The sequence below is a fragment of the Equus przewalskii genome, chromosome 1 (genome assembly GCF_037783145.1).
Source record: "Equus przewalskii isolate Varuska chromosome 1, EquPr2, whole genome shotgun sequence".
Taxonomy (NCBI): Eukaryota; Metazoa; Chordata; class Mammalia; order Perissodactyla; family Equidae; genus Equus; species Equus przewalskii.
Window position 1 is genome coordinate 139,345,384 of NC_091831.1, and position 22,458 is coordinate 139,367,841.

Genomic DNA, 22,458 nt, shown 5'->3' on the forward strand with positions numbered 1-22,458 from the left:
CTGTCTCTTCCTTTTTTAAATTTACCCTTCTTTTTGCCCCCAAAAGAATTTGTCCTATAGAATCTCTCAGCGGATTTTGCTGATGGCATCCCACTATTTTGTTCTTCTGATTCCTGTATTTCCTGTAAAGTGAAACTTAAAACTAGAGGCTGTGTCAGGTTCCATTCTGATTGCTCAGGGGAGGGGAGGGCGGGATTACTTCCAAGTGCAATTGTGGATCTGCATCAGGGAGCACTCTTTTTGTGATGTTAGTTGATGATCTTTGCCTAAATCCATTATTTCAGTGGGAGTTTTAAAATATGATCATAATGTCCTCTCATTCATTCTTCATTCCTTTGCTGGAATACTTCCCTTCATCAGCTTATTTGGTTACCCTGAAATATATTTTGAATGAGAAAGACGGGATAAATGCTTTGTTCTTTGCTTTTATGTACCAGTTTTCAAAGTGATGAGTTGATTCTCTACCATCCTTCAGAGAAGGCCAGTGAGTTTTCGTTTGTTATTAGTTTTGTCATGATCTTCTGGATTTAAGCGTATTTTATGTGTTTTAATCCATTGCAGTTATTATTCTACACATGGTCTGCTTATCCCATCTTTGCCAGTGAGAGCCTCTTCCACTTGGCTCCTGAATCTTTTTGAGAAGTATTTCAGTAGACTTTGGGTTTCCTTCCTTTCTAGTTTAAGTTACTCTGGGCTAATCTTGTACGTTTCCTGCCCCAGACTGGGAACAACCATTTCTCCAAAGAACCTGGTTCCTTTTTGTGGGAAATGATATTTAGAAACCGCAATCAAGTGTAGGGGTGCTCATTGTTACTGGGTTTATCATTGTTCTAGGTAAGTATCATTTTTAATGACCAAATAACTATTCAGTTTGATGAATATACTGCAGTTTACATAATTATTTGTCTATCCAATATTCGCTGTATTTAATTTTTCATTTTTATAAATAGTGCTGAGATTAATATCTTTTTAGATAACTTTGTTCATGCCCTGATTATTTCATTAAGAAGTACTAAGTCAAAGGGTATGAACCTAAATAAGGTTTTTGGTACATAACTACAGATTACTTTCCAGATTACTGATTTATACTTTCTTGAGAATGGTGAGAGAGTGCATCTGACTTTGCCCTTATTAAGATTAAGTAGTCCTTTTTCATTTTTGTTAATGTGATTAAATAATTTTTATTTCCTATTAGTGACATCAAAAGTTTTAATGCACTTATTGCCATTGGATTTTTTACTTTGAGGAATTGACTGTTCATATTCTTAACTAAATTATCTGTTGAGATAGTAGTGTTTTTCCTTACTTTTTATGGACTCTCTTTATTAAGGATATCATCAACATGTCTTACTTGTGATACTTTTTCCAGTTTGCTATTTGCCTTTTAATTTTGCTTATGACTTTTTGACATACAGAAGTTTTAAAAAGTTTATTTAGTCATATCTATTCATACTTTTCTTTATCACTTGTTACATTGTTTTTGAGCAGAGAAAGTTCTTTCCACTAATAAGTGTTTACTTTTATTATTTTATTCTCTTCCTTCTCTGTTTATTGCTCCTCCTTCTTAACTTTTAACTCTCTCGTTTATCTAGGATAAAGTGAGCATCGGACTTTATTGCCCTCTTTACCTTCTATCCCCACACATGGCTAACTAGTCCTTCTTTTCCTCCCACTGACTTATGATGTTATCTTTCTCCTAGATTAATTCCTTATGTTTATACTATTTTTGGACTATATTTTTGCATGGATCGGTTGTTAGACTGTACTTCTTTTAATTACTTACTTTAATATCCACTAAGAAATGGTACCTTTCACTTTAAAAATATTTCTTGGCTAGTCTATTTTTTCTTCCCTATGAACTTTAGAATCATTATCAAGTGTCAGAAAAGGAAAAGAAATACCCATAGGGATTTTTATTGAGGTTACTTAAAACCTATAAATTAACTTGTAAAGAACTATAGTTTTTACGTTTCAGTCTCCTCATATAGCTTTTAGAAGGATTTGTAATTTTCTTCACTTAGAGAGCTCTCTCATAGTTTTCTCAAAGTCTTTTCCTTTGGTATTTTTTGTTTTTCAATGTTTCTTTTTTCTTTAGGCTTTTCTAACTAGTTATGTTGATATATGAGTGTAGGGGAGGAAGACATTTCCTCTTCCCAAATGTGGGTTCGTCTGGCTGGAGAACGAATTAAATTCACATGAGAAAGAACAGCAAGAGAAAATTAAACAAAACTTTATGAGAAACCATGGCCTGGGGCCTTTCTTCCCGAAGGAAGAAAGGGCACCGAAGAAGTGGGGTGCACAGAGTGGTTATATACCCCCAAACAGGGTGTTTCACATGTGATTGAAATGTCCCTTTTACAATAGTCACGAGGCTGCTCTGTCAGCACAGCGCTTGATGGAAACGGCAGATAGGTCTGCTGTCTCAGTGAACGCTGCGGGGTGGCAGGTGAGTTGCCTCGGCCTGGGGGGTCACAGATGAGCGCTGCAGTCGGTTCCCAGCCTAAGGAAAGATGCTTAATCCTTAAAGAAATGCCAACGTTGGGAGGGGGAGGGAAGTCAGTTACGGGAGGTTACCAGAGAAGTACAATAAAATGCAGATTTTAAGTCCTTGCCTTTGGTATTGATTAAGAGTTTCTAGAGAGAAAGTCATCTCCTTTCTTCTTCCTGGTACAGCGAGGGAGGCACCTTTTACAGATAGAGATTTACCTTACAAATGTAAATGTGTCCTAACAAAGGGCAAGTTCCATTCCTCAGAGCCTCCTTCCCTGTCCCAGTTTATCAAAAGCAATCAGCCTCAAATAATCCTGATGCCAAAGAGGCATATCTTGGGGTGGCCAATTTCAGGTCCCTACAATGAGAAAGAGGCTATTGATTTTTAAAAGCGTTATGTTGTGTCTAGCTACTCAGTTATTTTACTGAATCTGAGAGTTTACCTCGTTTTCTTGACTTTTCTAGGTCTAGTATCATTTGTGAAAGCAAATTTTTATTTAGATTGACAACATTTAAAATGTTCAGTGTTAATAAGATAGGACAAAAATAACCCAATCACATATTAAAAAAAAAACTTTACCTTTTCTTGCAGCCATTTCTCCCTTTGTCTGATAGTGGTGTTATATATGATTCTGATGAAAGCATTCATAGTGATGAAGAAGAAGATGATGCTTTTTTTTCAGATACACAAATACAGGAGCACCAAGATCCAAATTCCTATAGGTAAATAAAGCTTTTCTCTTTTTATTTTTGCCTTTTATTTTTGTAGGAAATCGTGATGTTACTAATTTTAAGTAACATTATTATCATGAATTTATACAAGAACTGACTTATATTTTCAAGTTAGAAGTTCTGTCCCTTCAAGGTAAATTTCTAGACAGTAGAGTATTTCTTTCACATCAGTTTCAAAGAATAGCTTACATGCAGAATGTGAACACAGAAATTTTTGTGAGAAAAAATATGTCATTTATTGATGTGGCTGTTAGAATTTAATATATAATTTATTGATGTGCCGTTAGATTCCATGTGACTGTCTGGTAAATCTCTTTCCATTAGGTAATTTTCAGATATTGCAGATGTGAGGTTTTGTTGTATTTCTTTTCAGAGACTACAAAGGTACCTTTTTAAAGTGTGTATAGTAAGTTGTTGGAAAAACCAGCTTTTTTTTAGGTTGGAGATAAGGCTAAACCATCGTCAGAGATCATTGCTGTGTTTCTCTCGTGCTTTTGTTTTTCAATTAGGATTTTTTTTGTCTCCCTTGAACAGCTGGGCTCTTCTGCATCTGACAATGGTGAAGCTAGTGCTTCACAATGTCAAAAATTTCTTTCCCATTGCTGGATTGGAATTCTCTGGTAAGTTTGGAATTTGGAAATTAATGTTATTAAATGCAATAAATTACCGTAGTGCTTCTCTTCATAAATATCTCTATAAAAAAGCATTTCGTATTTTAAAAAATAATACATAGGAGATTTTATGAGGTCTTGTTTATTTTAGGCTTCACTTTATAGTTCTAATTCGTAGCAAGAATTACTATCTACCTAGAAGGTTGAAAAGCAGGAAACTAGACTGGAGAAACGAGACATTTTCTCAGCAGGTTTTAGAGAGCTGGCCTTCTGTTTTGTTCAAAGCATTAAGAATCCAAATGGTTTTAGATTAACATTTTAAGATTTATTTGTATTTTGAGAGGTTTTAATTCTAAGAATTCAGATTTTGTAAATATGTGGATGGTTACCAACATTTTTTATCAAAATAAAATAACGTATTCTCTCGCCTTGTAGAGTTGCCTGTAACATCACCATTAGGTATTGCTGTGATTAAAAACTTAGAGAACTGGGAACAGATCTTGCAAGAGAAAATGGATCAGTTTGAAGGTCCACCCCCTAACTATATCAACACGTATCCAACTGACCTTTCAGTAGGAGCTGGACCAGCTATTCTTCGAAATAAAGCAATGCTGGAACCTGAAAATACTCCATTCAAGTAAGAACGCTCTTATAAAAGCTGATGAGAGTGTAGGGTGGTTTAACCTTTCTGGAAGATAGTTTGGGAAAATATGCCAATAGCCTTCACAACATTGATAATTTTGAACCTGCAGTTCTGTTTCTAGCAGCGTATGTTAAGAAAAACATGAGAAATCTGGATAGGAAATTGTTTTTTCCAGTATTACCTGTAATTCAATAGACGTGTTACTTTTATAATCAGGAAAAAACCTTCATTGTTGTTATTTTAAGAACTCTTACAGAAATATTCTGGGATAATCTACATTTGCAGACAAGGTGCTATTGACCTATCGCAGTAATTTAACAGTAAACACATTAAGGTTCTTCACTGATGCTTTGATCTACCTACCCGTCTTGGCCCCTTTTGATAAGCAGCATGCTGTTTTTGAGGCACCTGTCCATGGTTAAGAGGATTGCTCATGAGCTTGAAAGAGCAAGACTTTTAGGCTTGGTAGGCTGTTGAAAATGAAATGTGTGACTTTATAATCATTGGTGCTATGCTGAAGCCAACAGAACCAACTTATAGCATAATTTAAAAAGAGATTCATTTGACTCTCAGCTCAACCTGTTCATTCAGAGAACCTGTAATTGGAGAAGTCGTTGCTACATGAAGGCATGATTTTTAGAAGAGCTGAAAATTAAAAGTGAAATAAATTATAAAATTTTGTTGTGCTTAATGCTGTATCTTCTTTGCAATAGATAATGGAGTTTTGTTTTTTTTTAAAGTATCTGCAAATGTGAAACACATTGTCTATAGACTAAAATAGTGTAATATGTTAATTTTTTAATAGATCCCGGGATTCTTCTGCACTTCCAGTCAAACGACTTTGGCATTTCCTTGTTAAACAAGAAGTTCTTCAGGAGACATTTATTAGATATATTTTCACTAAGAAAAGAAAGCAGAGTGAGGTATTTTGAAAAAAAACATTTTCTGTTGTAATTTTTGTTTAATTTTCTCTAACATTTCTAATGAAGTCAATGCTTGATTTCTTTTGAAATTTACTTTTTGGTTAGAACTTATTTATTATCTTTCATACATCATGGGCAATACTTTACCAAACTACAGTGAGTTTGTTTTTAAGATAAAAACTTAGACTTTTCATTTCATAACAATGAAACAACATAGGTCCCTTGACAAATCATGTATAATCAAGTGAAAGTTGGTACTTCCTTTAGAATAGTTGCTGTTGGGCTGTCACATGTAATAAACATTGTATTGGGTGGTTTGGGGAAATTAATATATAAATGAGTGTACTCCATATTATGAGTCTCTGAATATTATTTACTGGAAAATACAAATAGCCCTTTAAAAGCATTTTATTTATTTAGCATTTAGAAATGAACAGGATAATCTTAGAAGCAACAAATTCAGAATAATTTTGTGAGAGAAAATAAACTACAGAAATATGAAATACAACAAACATGAAGGAGGATTGCTCTTACAGACTGAGGCACAGATTCTGTCCTGCCTGGTGATTTTTAGGCTAATTATAAATTCGTAATGTAATGCCATACAGCGTTCAAGAGGAATCAGGAATTTTGGAGACTGGCACTTTAGAACTTAAAATGATCTCTTCCCTTTAAAATGAGGGGTACACAGGCCTTTTGTGTGAGCATTTCAGTCCATTTGGCTGTTTAATGTGGTCATGTGTGGGTTGGAGAGAGTTCAGGGTAGGGTGTCAGATGTGACGAAAGACGTGGCAGACAAAATCTGAGAGAAAAAAGGAATTATTTTTCGCTTAGAAAAGTGAAAACTGAGAGGGACAGTCTATGTGGCTCGGTTTCCCAAGGTGAAATGCAGCGCTGCTGCTCAGCAGAACCGAGGGCTCACAGCCTCCCTGACTCGTTCTTTCCACTAGTCACGTACTCACTTGGATGGCAGGTGTGGGCAGCCCTTGTGACCAGGCGTTCACTTTCTCTATGGATTTGAAAATTATGTACTTAAATGAGGAGGTAGGGGAATGAGCTACGGAGATTCTTTTGGGTCTTCTAAGCTTGCTTTTTTCATAACAAAGACCTTGATGGTATTGAAATTCTGTTGAGGTGGAATTCATTAGGGAAATCACAGAGCCAAATTCTTTTCCTCTTTCATTTAAGCTACTGTTCACATCATTTCCTATAGTGATGCTGAGTGCAAGTTCCATAAAATAAGATACAGAATTCTCTAGATTTAAAATGAGTTCCTCGCTCAACTAGGGTTCTGTTATTCCCAGACAGCCAGTTCATTAAAGGATCAGTTTTCTGAGTGTTTAGTTCTTCAAATTATTAAACGTAATGATTTGTTGCAAATATCCTTTAATTGTCGGGAGGCTTTGTAGCAGTGTGATTTGGTTGGATGGTCAGAGCCTCAGAGTGCTGTGTCCAGGCTGCTTGGACCCTCAGACTCTCGTCTTGCCCTTCAGGATCTCCTCTCTCCTCTTGGGTTTCCCTCTTCCTAAACCAGGCCTCTGCCGCCTGCTACCCCCGTCTCTGCTCTCTTGGGATCAGCAGCCCAAGCTATGTGTGCTCTTCTATTTTTCTACCACCAGAGGGGGTCTCCTTGAACAGGGAGGTGGGACAGAGATAAATGGAGCATTTCTTAAAGTATTGTGTGAGCACTGGTTGGCTCCAGGGAAGGGAAGTACATGGATGGGAGTTTGGATGGAAGGAAGAATTTATATCATGTACCCTTTGGTACCTTTTGAGTTTTAAATCATTGAATGAAATTGCTGTCTTGTTCAATGGTGTCCAAGGGACATTCTTAATAATGAAAATTTATATCTGTTCTGTACAATATAGTAGTCACCAGCCACCTGTGGTTATTGAGCACTTGAAATGTGGCTAGTGAGACTGAGGAATTGAATTTTAAATTTTAATGTAAATAGTCACATATGGTTAGTGGCTACTATACTGAATAGTACAGATCTGGAAAATTGTTTTCATTAAGGAGAAAAATTATGAAAAGAATGTCAAAGCTGTTAAGACAAAATAAAAACTGATCACGAAGCCCAGAAATATGTAGTACTTATTAAAACTATCCATCCAATAAGAGTGGTTTATCTTTTTAAAATTGTCAAACAGGATTTTGGTAATCAATAAATTTGGTAAATTCAGTGAATTGATTAATTAGTAAAATTGGCAGACTAATCCTAAAAATGCTAAAATGTTGGCTAATTTAAAAAAATACTTAAAAAAAGTAAATTCTCCTGAGAAATGCTGAAATTTTAGATATATTCATAAAATATATTTTTATTCATTGAATACATTAAAGTAAAATGTTCTGCAAAACAAGTTTTTGTGAAATTGACAGCCGTGGCAAACTTGGCTACTTGATGAAAGGCACGTGAGTTCTGGAGCAGTGTGGCGTTTGCTGAGTTGGCCCCGCGCAGGTGCATGCTCCTTCACTCTCAGCCGAGCAGCCTGGGGCAGTCGCTGACGGCAAGGGCAGAGAATCTGACCCTTTTGGCTGAAAGTGAAGCAGTCACTTCAAGAGGTCTTAGGAGGACTGTATTGCCCTGATCAAACCTTCAGAGGTTTCCACAGCCGAGCAGAAGTATTACTTCTGATTGTAGCCACCCCAAACAGCCCTGTCATCAGCCGGGAGCAAGTTATTTCTGTGGTTTCTTTTCCACACCTCATTTTATCAAACATGTATTTACTTATAAGGAGAAAAATCTGTGATTGTAGTAAATGGTTGATGTGAATTCTAATCCCTGGCTCTCTCTTCATGGATATATTCCTTATGAGTAAGAGTGAAATAATTGTCAGTACTTTGAATCTGTGTTTAGAAATATGTAGTTTTAATTTCTATTTGAAACCGCTGTAGGCTTGGAATCTCCGTAGTATAAAATGCAGTCTGCTCATACAAGTAGCTTCTTAGAGATTGGTCAGAACTTTAAGTTACGTAACTGGTATACAAGTAACTAATTTGTTCAAAATTTTTATTTTGAAATAGGTTTTATGTATGTAATAGTCATATCAGTTTTCATTTTGCCTATTTTGCTTTGTGTTGTGTTTATCTGATGATATCACATTTTACTTAGTTTAATAATTTCTTTCTTGATTTTGTGCTTTTAAAAAGAAAGCTTGCAAATTCATTTTTGCCCTCTTTAAGTTACGGAGTGACCATTTCAGTTTGCAAGTTCTCGTTCTCTTTATAATTTTGTGTCATGCATGTGTTTTGTGTTTGTGACGGTGTGGTGTTACTTAGTCTGTAGAAGAACGTGTGGAGCAGGTCAAACAAAACTGCGTAGCAGAAGATTGCCACATCAAGGTAGTATTCCCAGCTCTTGCGTTTAGCTCATCCCCTGAAGTTCAAGGAGCTAACCCCTCACCTCTAATACTAACCACGACCTGCCCACCTGGCTAACTAATCAGAGTACTCCTTGCTCCCACACGCCTCAGTGGCATAGGGTCGGAGACGCTCCACTGTGTCTGGCTTGCTCTTCTTGCTGTTGGTTCTTCTAAAGAGAAGAAAGCTTGCTTCCCGTTCCAGCCTCACTTCTGTCCCTTTTTCCAATCTGTTCTTAAACATAGTTTTTATCTTTGCTAGTTCTTGATTCTGCCTCTTCTTTCTTTCCCATCACCTTGGGCCCTAAGCCATTGCACCTTCCTCTCATCAGTCTCCATTCGTTTCTCACTGTTCTTCTTTCCAGTTTCTCCTTATTCCTACCTCATCACCCTTATTTAAAAATGTTTCATTTCTTATGTGTCTCCTTTGTCTTTCTGTGTCTTTGTCCTCCGCTCTGTGCCTCTTAACGATACACATTCTTACTGCGGTATCTTTGCGCACTTCTGAAAGAGTTAGAGACTCATTTCTGTTATAAATACTAATGAAAGCTATGTTACCTATCTTTTATGGCAGTTAATCAGTACCTTATAATCACAATGGAAATCTTTATCATTGGAGTGATTACAGGGCATCAGAGAATTTAAGCAAATTCCCAAGCTAATTTTCAGCACTAAAATTACTGGCGCCTTTTTTTCTTGCTGCTGTTGCTACATTCTCCTCTTATCCTTCTTTTATATTTTGTGGGATGTGCACATCTCTACATGGAACTATTCTGCAACAACTAAAACTGCGGGCAAATGTTTTGTAGGTAGAAGCTGATCTGGGCTATCCAGGTGGAAAGGCGAAAATCATCCATAAGGAATCTGATATGATCATGGCGTTTGCTGTTAATAAGGTGAAAACTTTAGTCATTATAAAGAATGTACTTCTTTTTGGTGAAAATGCTTAAGTTACTGACTCTGCCTTTGCTTTACAGGCAAACTGTAATGAAATTGTTTTGGCTTCAACACATGATGTGCAAGAACTTGATGTTACTTCTTTGTTGGCCTGTCAGTCATATATATGGATTGGAGAAGAATATGACAGGGAATCCAAAAGGTTTGTTTATCTTATGTAGTTGATCATAAATGTAGTTTTCTTCAAAAAGAGCCCGTTAAATGGGTGGGCACATGATTTGAATTATCTTGAAAAGTATATATGCCTCTCTCTCCCTTCATCTGGGTAGGAGACAAATGTGATTGGTTTAGCTGCCAATAAAAGGCTCTGCTTACATCAATGAACGAATTACTCAGACTTCCTCCATTAGACCCTGAACGATTCATAGTATTTGAGTCAGAATAATCTCTGACACCAAAGCCTAAGGCTAACAATGGCCACTTGACATTGAACCCCAAAGAAATGTCAGGTATTACACAATAGTCAGTAAATACTGATTTGGATAATCTGATCTGGATAATTGGAGCAAAAAAGCAGAATACACCAATATATTAATTAGACTGATTGATGAGTCACATTTACTGAGTAATTTTCAGTGTTTCTTCTCGATTATCACCTTGTAAGTTAGCTTTTTTACAGATAAAAGTGCAGAAAACTTTACTTTTCATAAGGCTATGGACACTGCATCAAGAGTGTTTGCAACGCTTTCCTATTTTGGGGTATCTCCTCCATGTTTGCCCTCCCTCTTGCTCTTCTCCAGACTCTTGGAAATTTTATGTGCTTGGGAATGGTGCCATGCTAGCCTCTGTCTCTCCCTGTTCTGCTGAATTTTCTGTTTTGTTAGTATATAATATAACTAGGTTTCAATATCATACTTCTGAGTAGATATAACCATGTAACATGATACAGAAAATTGGCCCTGAGCTAACATCTATTGCCGATCTTCGTCTTTTTGCTTGAGGAAGATTGTCACTGAGCTAACTCTGTGCCAGCTTCCTCTATTTTATGTGGGTAGTTGCCACAGCATGGCTTGATGAGCAGTGCTGGGTCCGCTCCTGGGATCCAAACCTGTGAACCCCGGGCTGCCAAAGCAGAGGGCGCACACTTAACCACTGTGCCACCAGGCCAGCCCCTAACATTTGTATGTGATGATAATTAGTACCTTAGTTTAAGAAATCTTTAAACTCAATGAATTTGTTACATGGGATGTCTGTACTTGAAGAGAACATATCATCTTTTTCTATACATGATAAAAAGAAAATCTGTTAAATACTTCAAAACAAATGTTTGTTCCAACTTGTGCAGCAATAAAATTACCCCTGAACAACATTAGACTAAATTTATATTTTGCCTAAGGGGAAAAGCTAACCAGTACTAAAATTGGCTATGATTAGAACTTGTACTTAAATTTTTCTCATGGGTATTTATTCATTTTTTTTAAAAAATAAAGACTATCCTGTGGGTTCCTAAGAAGCTCTGTAACTGGGAGTTGTGTTAAGAGAAAATGGAACTTTCCCAGTAACACACGAATGTTTTTCACAGTTCAGATGATGTTGATTACCGCGGTTCCACTACAACGCTTTACCAACCCGGTGCGACAGCCCATTCAGCAAGTCAGGTGCATCCACCTTCATCTCTGCCGTGGCTGGGCAGTGGACAGACCAGCACTGGAGCGAGTGTGGTACGTGCTTTTCTCTTAGGTATTGTTTCTGGATATGGACTCCCTCAAAAATAAGTTGAAATCACTTTGACACGGGAATGACCTTAAAGATCAGGGGCAGTGACCCGTTAGGATACTGTAATAATAGTAGCTGACAGACTGTGAGTTTCCTCGTGTCAGGTGCATGCTTTTTCTCACAACAACTCTAGGTGGTAGGTGCTCTTATTATCCCCCGTTATCATTTTATAGATGAGCAAACTGAGAGGCACAAAATGGTAAAGCGGAGTCAAAGGGGAGTTCGTGTCTACTGTAAGTGTTTGAAAAGTGCACCAGTAACATTGTTAGTCGCTGTGTTAGAGGGGCCCTGTTCTCAAGAATCTGGAGATGCCCTGATTGTCCTCAGGGAGGGGCACTTGGAGGAGAGCTCCCTTTGTCAGTCGATGAACTGCTCGTATCCTCACAGTCCACAGAGGCAGGGCTGTAAGGGACTCTGCTTCTGCAGCCGGTTCAGACAAGCGTCGTATGTTATGTTCAGAAAGTCCACAGCAGGGTTTATTTCAGTAATAATTCAATTGTAAGCGAATAAATATTATCAGAATTAGAATAGGCCTGGAGCATATCTTTCCTCATCTCTTCTGTGCTGCACAAAATAAGTTTGTTTTTTATTATCTTCTTTTAAAGCTTATGAAAAGGAATCTACACAACGTGAAGAGAATGACCTCACACCCAGTCCATCAATACTGTAAGTATTTTATTTATGATCCAAAGACTGTAAGTGGCCTCTGTCATTTTGAAGGTGATCATTGAATGGAAAATATTGGAACTCTTGCTTTAGCTTTTCATTTCTTATTTTCTGCTTTTCCTTTTGTGTCTCAGATCTTACAGGTGCTCAGGATGGCAGCGTACGGATGTTTGAATGGACGCGACCTCAACAAATTGTCTGCTTCCGCCAGGCCGGCAACGCAAGAGTTACCAGATTATATTTTAATTCACAAGGCAACAAGGTTAGTTCTTGGGGCTGACTGCTAAATTTGTCTGAAAATAATCGTGCACATTTATGAGTAACTGGTTAGTAAAACTGCATCTGAAAACAAATTCAATGACCCTGGATTTAGTGGAGCGGTCAGTTTGTTGGTGTCTGTTTATATACCCCCTTGTCTCCTGATAAAAGTATAAACCCACAGACACTAACTACTCTGTGAGGGTGAAGAACTCTCTTTCTGTTGAGTGTGTTGGTGGTGGCTGTGACCACAGTCAAGCACCTGAGAGCAACCTTCCAGTTTCTGACTAAATTCTGTTATAGAAGTTTGGAGGAGAACAGTGAAATAGGTGTGGAAAAGCATTGAAAAGGTGGCAGGATGTTTATAAGTACCTGGACTTTCTTGGGAGCTACAGAACAGAAACACAGCTGTAGGCAGAAGGGCAGCTCCATGGGGCTGGGGTGAGTCTCCTCTCCATAGGTGATTTTGCCTGTGAGGTGGATACTAAGAACCGCTGTTTAATATTTATGCCGTTTTCACAGTGTGGTGTTGCAGATGGAGAGGGTTTTCTGAGCATCTGGCAAGTAAACCAAACGGCGTCAAATCCTAAACCTTACATGGTAAGTCTCACTCAGCGCTCCCAGAGCACTCACAGAGGCCCCTCGGTTGGTGACGTAGCTGTTGCAGACAGCGAGTTTCGTTGGTGGCTCTCTTGGGAAAGGGACCGTTCTGTCCAGCAACCGCAGCCCAGCAGCACAGCCCCCGTCATTGCCCAATCTTCAGTTTGGAATGACCTAAAAAACAAAAACCTTGCCTTTCACAGCCTGAGTGGTGGCCGTTATATTTGGAAAATTTCAGGAGCTTTCCCTGTGTGTGGTCCTACATAGGATACATTGTTAGCACACTTTTATGCATTTTGAAAACTAACTTCTTTTTTCTTTTGAGGAAGATTAGCCCTGAGCTAACATCTGCTGCCAGTCCTCCTCTTTTTGCTGAGGAAGACTGGCCCTGAGCTAACATCTGTGCCCATCTTCCTCTACTTTAGATGTGGGACGCCTACCACAGCATGGCTTGCCAATCGGTGCCACGTCCGCACCTGGGATCCGAACCGGTGAACCCTGGGCTGCCGAAGCAGAACATGTGAACTTAACTGCTATGCCACTAGGCTGGCCCCCCTAACTTCTTAATGATAGAATATTGTGATTCATTTTAGATACTATATTAAGAATCAAACAGAGCCAGCCCGGGGGTGGAGCGGTTAGGTGTGCACATTCCATTTCGGCGGTCCAGGGTTCGTCAGTTCGGATCCCAGGTATGGACATGGCACTGCTCATCAGGCCATGCTGTGGCAGGCGTCCCACATATGAGGTGGAGGAGGATGGGCACGGACGTTAGCTCAGGGCCTGTCTTCCTTGGCAGGGAGAGGAGGATTGGTGGCAGATGTTAGCTCAGGGCTAATCTTCCTCAGGAAAAAAAAAAAAAAAAAAGGACCAAATAGGTTCCACGTATTCCAATTTGCTCCAGAATTCTGCTTACTAGATTATAAGAGAACTAGTCCCAATGGGCCACTTCATTCATTAATCCAAACCATATGAAAACAGTTGGTGATGCAGACAAGCATATCTTTCCTGGGGTGGGGGTGAGGGTGGAACTTGTATGTGGAACTTCTGGCTTCAGATATTTTGATTTTAATAGTTTTTTCTAGACTATGTACATGTTCTTAATTATGGTTTGAGACAAGATACTTCTTTTAAATTAGTCTTTACAGAACTAAAGTCTTTACAGAAATGGAAATGATCTTGACTCTATCCTTTTGCCTTCAGTCAGATCTATACTATGATAATTCCAAACAGAAAAATATCTGTTTTATTTTGAAATACCCCAGCGTCCTCCTTCTTGGTCCTCACCTTCCAACAATAAAGTCATGCCTGGCTCAGTACACGGTCTCCCCCAGTGCTGGAATAGCCTTAGGAGCTGTTTTGGGCAGCTTACATCTGTGAGTTGTTTGCAGGACCACTTTGACCTTATTTTTATAACTGCTGAAGCTCTTTACCTAGGGGTGCAGGCAGGGAGCACAGGAGTGGAAAGGAAGGTGGATGTTTGTATTTAGGTTAAAAAGTTAATTTGATTTAAGTCCTTCACACTGCAGTCTAAGACTAGGTGGGCATGTAAGAATTTTCTTCCTTGGGTGGTTGTTTATTATGATTTATGTTATTGTTTAAAGTTCATTAAATGTATTTGAGGTCATTAGCACTAAAATTGTTTGGGCCCTTAATATAAGTAAATGGCTTATTTAAGTTCATATTCTTGGTATCCTTTTTCTTTGTTACATAATCTAAAAAACCATAACCTTTAATTCCACGTTTTTTTTTTCTTTTTTAAAGATTTTATTTTTTTTCCTTTTTCTCCCCAAAGCCCCCCGTACATAGTTGTATATTCTTCGTTGTGGGTCCTTCTAGTTGTGGCATGTGGGACGCTGCCTCAGCGTGGTCTGATGAGCAGTGCCATGTCCGCGCCCAGGATTCAAACCAACGAAACACTGGGCCGCCTGCAGCGGAGCGCGTGAACTTAACCACTCGGCCACGGGGCCAGCCCCTAATTCCACGTTTTTGCCAACTCTTTCCAATTTTAAAAAATTATTCGATATCAGTCACATAATATGCAAATGACAGCTAATCCTGTTAGCACTTATTCTTTATTCTAGACTGTTTTTAAAAACTGTGTGAGCTCCTGCATGTGGTATGTTATTAGCAGGCCTGTGTTTGCACTGTGCCAAATTTTACTGGATTTGTAGATAACACCGTGCACTTTGTTTCCTATAGAGCTGGCAGTGCCACAGTAAAGCCACCAGTGACTTTGCGTTTATTACCTCTTCAAGTCTAGTTGCCACCTCTGGACAGTCCAATGACAATAGGTAGGTTGACAGAGAAACAAAGTGAGAAATAAGCAAATTTTAGGCAAATAGATTTTCTTGCTAGAAAGTATGGATTTCTATTTAGTAGCGTTTTTCCACCCTAGGAATACAAAAACTTTCCTTGTTATATAATTCGTAGAGTAGTTTTCCTTACCAAAAAGAGAAAAACAAAAATTACTCCTAATGTAATCCATCAGTAAGTATGTGTAATTTTTATGTTAAAGCTATTCAGTCATTTTTTTTTTATTGCTGTTAATACCGTCAGGTGCTTGGGAACTAATAAGCATTTGACACTCTGCAGCCATCATTCTCAACATTTTCTTTGACCTCACGCTGTTTTCATTGGCAACATGTGCCCATGAATAGCGCCTCTCATTTCCCTGCAGTCGGGTTACCCACAGAGGTATAGAAACATCCCTCTACTCAGGAACTCCTGTTTCAGTTTCCCTGGAGTGGTACCTGGAGAGATGGTGCTGGGGGCTGAGAGGAGGCAGAGACAGGGGTACCACATGAGGCAGAACTGTGTAGTGTGAAAAAGATAAACTCTTAGAAATATACCCGCAGCCCCAGCCTGCCCTCATTCTAGTTAGGAATCACTGCTTTAGAAATGTAAGTGAACAAAAAAGAGAAGATTCAATAAGTAAAAATGTTTTACTTGAACACGCACTTTGCCCCTAGTGATGACTTAGAACAATTCTTTACGATGTATCTTTGTTATTGTTTCTTTGTAAGAAATGTATGCCTCTGGGACACATTGATATCCCCTGGAAACAGCCTCATTCATGGTAAGTTTGTTAAGGTCTGTGGTTTTAATACACTATGAAGGAATGCTTTCCTGCTTTTATTTTAACCAGTGAACCCAGTGAGTGTTTATTCACGGGTTGAAAATGGAGAAATATTGAAAATGAATGAAATTTGAAAAGTTAACTAGAATATCTGGCTATCTTGCTGAGGTCAATACGTATGGTCATAGAAATCCAGCTAGCCTAGGATAGTCTGTGTGCTATATTTTATTCAGAAAATATGGTATGAAGAGTGGTGATACTAACAAGGGTTTAAGGAATTAATTGCAAAGAATTCTTTGAGCTCAAAAGAAATGAAATATTTTAAAGAATTAAACCTAACCCTAAAATAAAAGTTAACCTTATGATAAGAACTAGAAAAATGAACGATAGCGCTTAAATAGTACTTCCTCTGTTTAAGACAGTGTTTTCTTAATTGGTTTCCTAAAGATCTCCTTTCCACATAATGCTGCTGAAAGAGGGCTCCGTGTGCCCAATAAATTTGGGTTAAACAAAGCTGGGTGGGTTTTTTTAATTTATTTTTTATTTTTATTTTTTTATTTTTACTTTTCTCCCCGAAGCCCCGCAGTACATAGGTGTGTATTTTTAGTTGTGGGTCCTTCTGGTTGTGGCATGTGGGATGCTGCCTCAGCATGGCCTGACAAGCAGTGCCATGTCTGTGCCCAGGATCCGAACTGGCAAAAACCTGGGCTGCTGAAGCAGAGCGTGTGAACTTAACCACTGGGCCACAGGGCCAGCCCCCTTTGGGTGGGTTTTTTTTACAGGAGGATTTCTTCCTCTTTTACCATGCTGATGTGCAATTTTGAAAGGTATGGTTATTTCCCAGTTTTATTTGATTGCAAAATTTTTTTCTGTAAATACCTATTAACGTCTCTTAAAGATTTGCCACATCATAGTTTAAGGCCTGAACCATGTTAAAGCGCAGAGAAACCTAGGACAGATAACTCACCCCGTAGCTGGTCGTTTTCACACTAGTGTGGTTGAGCTTCAGTTACTTACTGAGAGCACTGTTGATGAGGCTGTGTGTGGCGCAGGAACTGGGACAGGGTGAATGCTTGTCGTGGGTGGGCGTTAATGAGGTGGCTGAGCGGGTCCCTGGGAAGCTGGTCTCCTCTGCACTTTGCTTCTGCGTACCTCTTATGAGGCAGCATAACTTAGCTTGTTTGAGCTTAAGCTTTAACTTTCCTCTGTATGAATATGTTTTCATGGTGAGATTATGGATGAGAATACTTTGTCAGTCACCAGTTGGCTTCATTAATAGTTTGATCATATGATTACAGAAATTAAAATTTTTAAAAAACGTGTAATTGCTATATTATTTAAATGTGCATTTAAGCATTATCAGGATTGCCAAGATAAGAAATAGTTTCGGAGAGGCCCTTGCTATTTCTCTTCTTCAGGTTTTACATGCCACGATCACGGAGCCACGGTTCTCCAGTACGCGCCAAAGCAGCAGCTGCTGATCTCCGGCGGGAGGAAAGGGTACGTCTGCCTTTTTGACATCAGGCAGAGACAGCTGCTCCACACGTTCCAGGCCCACGATTCGGCCGTCAAGGCTCTGGCGCTGGACCCCTGTGAGGAGTATTTTACTACAGGCTCAGCAGAAGGGAACATAAAGGTGAGTCAGGACAAGAGGCTACAGAGGGTGAAAACTTACCTTTATCTGCTGTCGAGACTGATTGGGGAAAATAAATAAATAAATAAACAACCCAAATTAAAAAACCAGCCGCACTCTATGAAATGAGCTCAGAAAGTGAAGTTCTGTGGAGATAGTGAATGCCTCTAGACACCTCCCTCCTCACTCCTGTGCAGTTCTTTCTAAACTGTTATGGTCTGGAAAACCAAATAATCAAGCTTACGAGACGCTCAGGGCGTTAAAAAGCTTGAAAGAACTGTGTTTTAAGTAAAGCGTGTGAGTTTAATTAACGCATGAGTTTCTAGGTGACATCAGTTTGGCTCCTCAGAAGTTCGTGCCCTCCCCAGCCCCGGGCCCAGTGCCCAGCTCTGTTTTGCATGGTTGAGGGGAGCTTTCCAGATCAGTGAGATGCTCCTGTTCTTCTCTTATATTGCCCAGGACCTAGCTCAGCGTTAGGAACATGTTTAATCGAATTAACTTAAACACTTAATGGAATTAGAGATGAGGTATATCTGGTTAATATGAAACTATAAGAGGCCGTGAAGACAGAAATCTGAAAGAAGGGACAGTGAAGTGTGAGGACAGTAAAGGGATCATGAGAATGGTGTTATTTCCATTTAGATAAGCTGCTAGGAAAGGGCCAGTGGATAGAAAAGTCGGGCTTTAAGGAGATCCGTTGAGCCAAGGGAATAGAAGTAAAGGCCATGTTTTTGCTTATGCTCTCTTCCTCTCTTTTTTTAATGACTTACACTTTTTTTGTTTTTAAACTAGGTGTGGAGATTGACAGGCCATGGCCTAATTCATTCATTTAAAAGTGAACATGCTAAACAGTCCATATTCAGAAACCTCGGGGCTGGAGTCATGCAGATTGACATCATCCAGGGCAACCGGATCTTCTCCTGTGGGGCAGACGGCACGCTGAAAACGAGGGTTTTGCCCAATGCTTTTAACATCCCTAGTAGAATTCTTGACATTCTATAGACTTAAACATTGGGGCTTTATTTTTATAAACATTTCAATTAAAAAGCACACTGCAGTAATTATTAGGCATTTCTGCTTTCCAGGCAGTTGTTAACACACTGAGAACAATACAGAGAATCTCTGTGTAGAATTTGAATCCGATCCAAGCTGAGCGTTATGCTGAGTGTTGCCTCTCAGGTTGGTAGAATGACTGTGCATGTACCTCTTATCATGCTGACACACTACAAGCAACAACAACAAACCTAGTATCGTAGGAAGGGTAGCTCTTCTCTACAGCATTTAGCAAACCTGATTCAGAAAACATTTGAGGTTAGAAGTTAGCATATTAGTAAGTTGTAATAATGGGAAGGACCTTTACACCAAATTAAGGAAGAGGATGTTGCTGATTCAGGTTTTTCTTGCTATCTTCCCACTGATCGAAGCATGCCTGCAGTCTCCTTTGTTGAATGAAGGGTAGTCATAAGGTGTTCAGAAGCGCTAGGTTGCCAGAAACACTTCTCAGCTGTGGAACGTTGCGCAGTGACTCGTTCTCTGCCGTGAGAGGTCATCTCCATTCTTTCCTGCTGAATATTTTTCCTGTTAGTGTTTATACTGAGCTAGTACTGTAACTTGCAAATGAGTGCAAATTTAAATGCAATGTTTTCTGTACAATTTGCACATTCACATTTTTTGGACTGCTAGTTTTTCTATTTAAATATTTGCCTTCATGTTAGGAATGTAATACGTGAACATGACATATTTGTAGTTAACCGAAACATACCGGTTTAGTACTTTTTCTTTTCACGTATTCAAGGTTAAACACCCACAACATTTTAAGGCTATGTTGAAACTATACCAATAGAACATTTCATATCATAATTAAAGTGAATGTTAGGCTTTTTGTGGCCAGTTAATAGTTGATGAAATTGGTGATATTATTTATTACCACAGCCTATTGTATAAACTATGCAGAGTTAAATATTATTTGCTTGTAAAAATATTAGCCAATGTCGTCATATTTTGATGTACTTCCTTGGTTATGATCAAAAGTATGTTCTTGAAATATTGAAACCACTGTCTGTGTGTTTAAATGTTTACCAGCAAATTGTCTCATCATGTTAATGAGAATGTTTAATGCCTGTGCAGTAAATAGTAAAATATAATGGCATAAAAGCACCTTTCTCTGAAGGCAATGTGATGTTTGGGCTGTGAAGTACATATGTAAAAGAAGAATAAATGTTGTTTGTTAGAGTTTTACCTTAGTTTGGTCTGGCCTTCTTTCGTATTATTTTTAACAGTTGAGATCATTTTAAATTTGATGAAATGTTAGAGAATTTTAAAGCTAATAGGCAGTTCCTTCATTCACAGATGTTCACTGAGTACCTTCTATATCAAAAGCCATTCTAGGAGATGGAATACCGTGGGGAGCCAGACAGAGGAGGCCCTCAGTGTTGGGGTTTAGTTGGGTAAGAAACAACCTCACTGTACCTTCTCATTTATGGGACTAAGTGCTGATTCTGGTTTGACGTTGGTGAAGGAGCTGAGCTGGGGGTCATGCTTCTGTGGCGAGGGGAAAAGAAGGAGGCAGGACGTCTGAATACACGGAACACAAAATGGCAATGATGGCAAACATATACACACAGTAACCTGTATATGGTGCATTCTTCCGTCCTTGTATGTACTGTACTAAATGAAATAGTACCAGCTGATTCAGTCAGAACCTGTAAGATAGAGAATTTTGAAACTGAAATTCAAAGACTTTATCTTTATGCTAGCTGCCGCCTTCCTTGAGCTGTTGCTTTATAGTAATCTGCCACGTGTCACACTAATTTGCATGTTTTAAAAAAGTAGAGTTTATTTTTTAGAACAGTTTTAGGTTTACAAAAAAATTGAGCTGATAGTACTACAGAGGAGTTTCCATTTACTCCCCTCCCCTTATTATTACCATCTGCATTAGTGTGAGACATTGGTTAGAATTAATGAACCAGTACTGATGCCTTGTTGACTGAAGTCCTTGGGCTATGTTAAACTTCACCCTTAGTGTTGTACAGTTCTGTGGGTTTCACCAAATGCCTACTATGATGTGTCCACCATCGCAGAATCACACAGAATGGTCTCATTGCCCCGGAAGTCCTGTGTTCACCTATTCATTCCTCTCCTTTTCTCTGCAACCCCCATCACCACTGATCTGTTTACTGTCTCCATAGTTTTGCCTTTTCCAGAATGTCATATAGTTAGAATCACATACTATGTTATATGTAATACTCAGGTTGGCATCTTTCACTTAGCAATATGCATTAAAGTTCCTTTGTATCTTTCTGTGGCTTGATAACGCATTTCTTTTTTATCACTGAATAGTATTCCACGGAAGGACATACCAGTTTGTCCATTCACCTTTTGAAGCATGTCTTGGTTGCTTCCAGTTTTTCGCAGTTATAAATAAAGCTGCTATAAACATTCGTCTGCAGGTTTTTGTGTGGACCTAAATTTTCAAGTCAATTGGGGAAATACCTAAGAGTGAGTTTGCTGGATCACATGGTAAAACTATATTTAACTCTCTGAAAAACTACCAAACTGTCGTCCAAAGTACCTGTACCATTTTGTACTCCCGCCAGCAACAAACAAGTTCTGTTGAGAGTTCCTGGGTTCTGAGAGGTCCCATTGTTCCACAGCCTCATCAGCATTTGATGTTGTCAGTGTTTCACATTTTAGCCTTTCTAAAAGATGTGTAGTGGTATCTCGTTGTTTTAATGTGCAATTCCCTAATGACATGATGTCAAACATTTTTTCATCTGCTTACTTGCCATCTGTGTATATTCTTTGGTGAGGTGTCTGTTCAGGTCTTTTGCCCATTTTTTAGTTGGGTTGTTTTCTTACTGTTGAGTTTTAACAGTTCTTTGTGTAATTAGGATGCAAATTCTTTATCAGATAAATGTTTTACAATTGTTTTCTCCCAGTCTGGGGCTTATCTTTTCATTCCCTTAGCAGTGTCTTTTGCAGAGCATAAGTTTTTAATAAATTCCAACTTAAAATTTTTCCTTTCATGGATTGTGCTTTTGCCATTCTATATAAAAACTCATTGCCAAACCCAATGTCACATAGATTTTCTCCCCTGTTGTCTTCTGGAGTTTTATGTTTTATATTTAGGTCTATGATCCATTTTGAGTTAATTTTTGTCTAAGATGTAAGGCCTGTGTCTAGATTCATTCTTTTGCTTGTGTATATCCAGTTGTTCCAGCATCATTTGTTGAAAAGACTAACCTTTCTCCATTGAATTGTCATTGCTCCTTTGTTAAAGATCAGTTCACTGTATTTGCATACATCTATTTCTGGGGTCTCTATTCCCTTCTATTGATCTATTTGTCTGTTCTTTTGCCAGTAACTTACTATCTTGATTCTGAAGCTTTAGAGTAAATCTTGAAGCTTTTTCATATGAATATATGTTCATATGACCTGTGATTCTTCTTTAGCCTATTGATGTGATGGATTACATTGATTTTTTTTTTTTTTTTTGAGGAAGATTAGCCTGAGCTAACTACTGCCAATCCTCCTCTTTTTGCTGAGGAAGACTGGCCCTGAGCTAACATCTATGCCCATCCTCCTCTACTTTGTATGTGGGATGCCTACCACAGCATGGCTTTTGGCAAGCAGTGCCATGTCCACACCTGGGATCTGAACCGGCAAACCCCGGGCCACCGAGAAGCGGAATGTGCACACCTAACCGCTGCGCCACCAGGCCAGCCCTACATTGATTTTTGAATGTTGAATCAACCTAAACATACCTGGAATAAATCTCACTAAACCATGGT

General features: G+C 38.7%; 1 protein-coding gene across 4 annotated transcripts in view; it reads left to right on the forward strand.

Annotated features, from left to right (window-relative positions):
• The window catches only part of DMXL2 (Dmx like 2), a 135,675-nt gene extending 115,769 nt beyond the window's left edge, over positions 1–19,906 (forward strand). For 2 of the 4 annotated variants that reach the window (XM_008513828.2, XM_008513829.2), the window contains exons 30-44: positions 3,083–3,213; positions 3,757–3,842; positions 4,269–4,470; positions 5,282–5,399; positions 8,680–8,742; positions 9,569–9,655; positions 9,737–9,858; positions 11,239–11,377; positions 12,038–12,098; positions 12,233–12,360; positions 12,879–12,956; positions 15,159–15,250; positions 15,983–16,035; positions 17,454–17,671; positions 18,461–19,906. In XM_008513828.2, the coding sequence (XP_008512050.2) occupies positions 3,083–3,213; positions 3,757–3,842; positions 4,269–4,470; positions 5,282–5,399; positions 8,680–8,742; positions 9,569–9,655; positions 9,737–9,858; positions 11,239–11,377; positions 12,038–12,098; positions 12,233–12,360; positions 12,879–12,956; positions 15,159–15,250; positions 15,983–16,035; positions 17,454–17,671; positions 18,461–18,670 (1,788 nt within the window). In that variant the 3' untranslated portion in view covers positions 18,671–19,906. The remainder of the gene's footprint in view (positions 1–3,082; positions 3,214–3,756; positions 3,843–4,268; positions 4,471–5,281; positions 5,400–8,679; positions 8,743–9,568; positions 9,656–9,736; positions 9,859–11,238; positions 11,378–12,037; positions 12,099–12,232; positions 12,361–12,878; positions 12,957–15,158; positions 15,251–15,982; positions 16,036–17,453; positions 17,672–18,460) is intronic. The other 2 variants (XM_008513830.2, XM_008513831.2) reach the window with 1 other exon arrangement.
• The last annotated feature ends 2,552 nt before the right edge of the window (positions 19,907–22,458 follow it).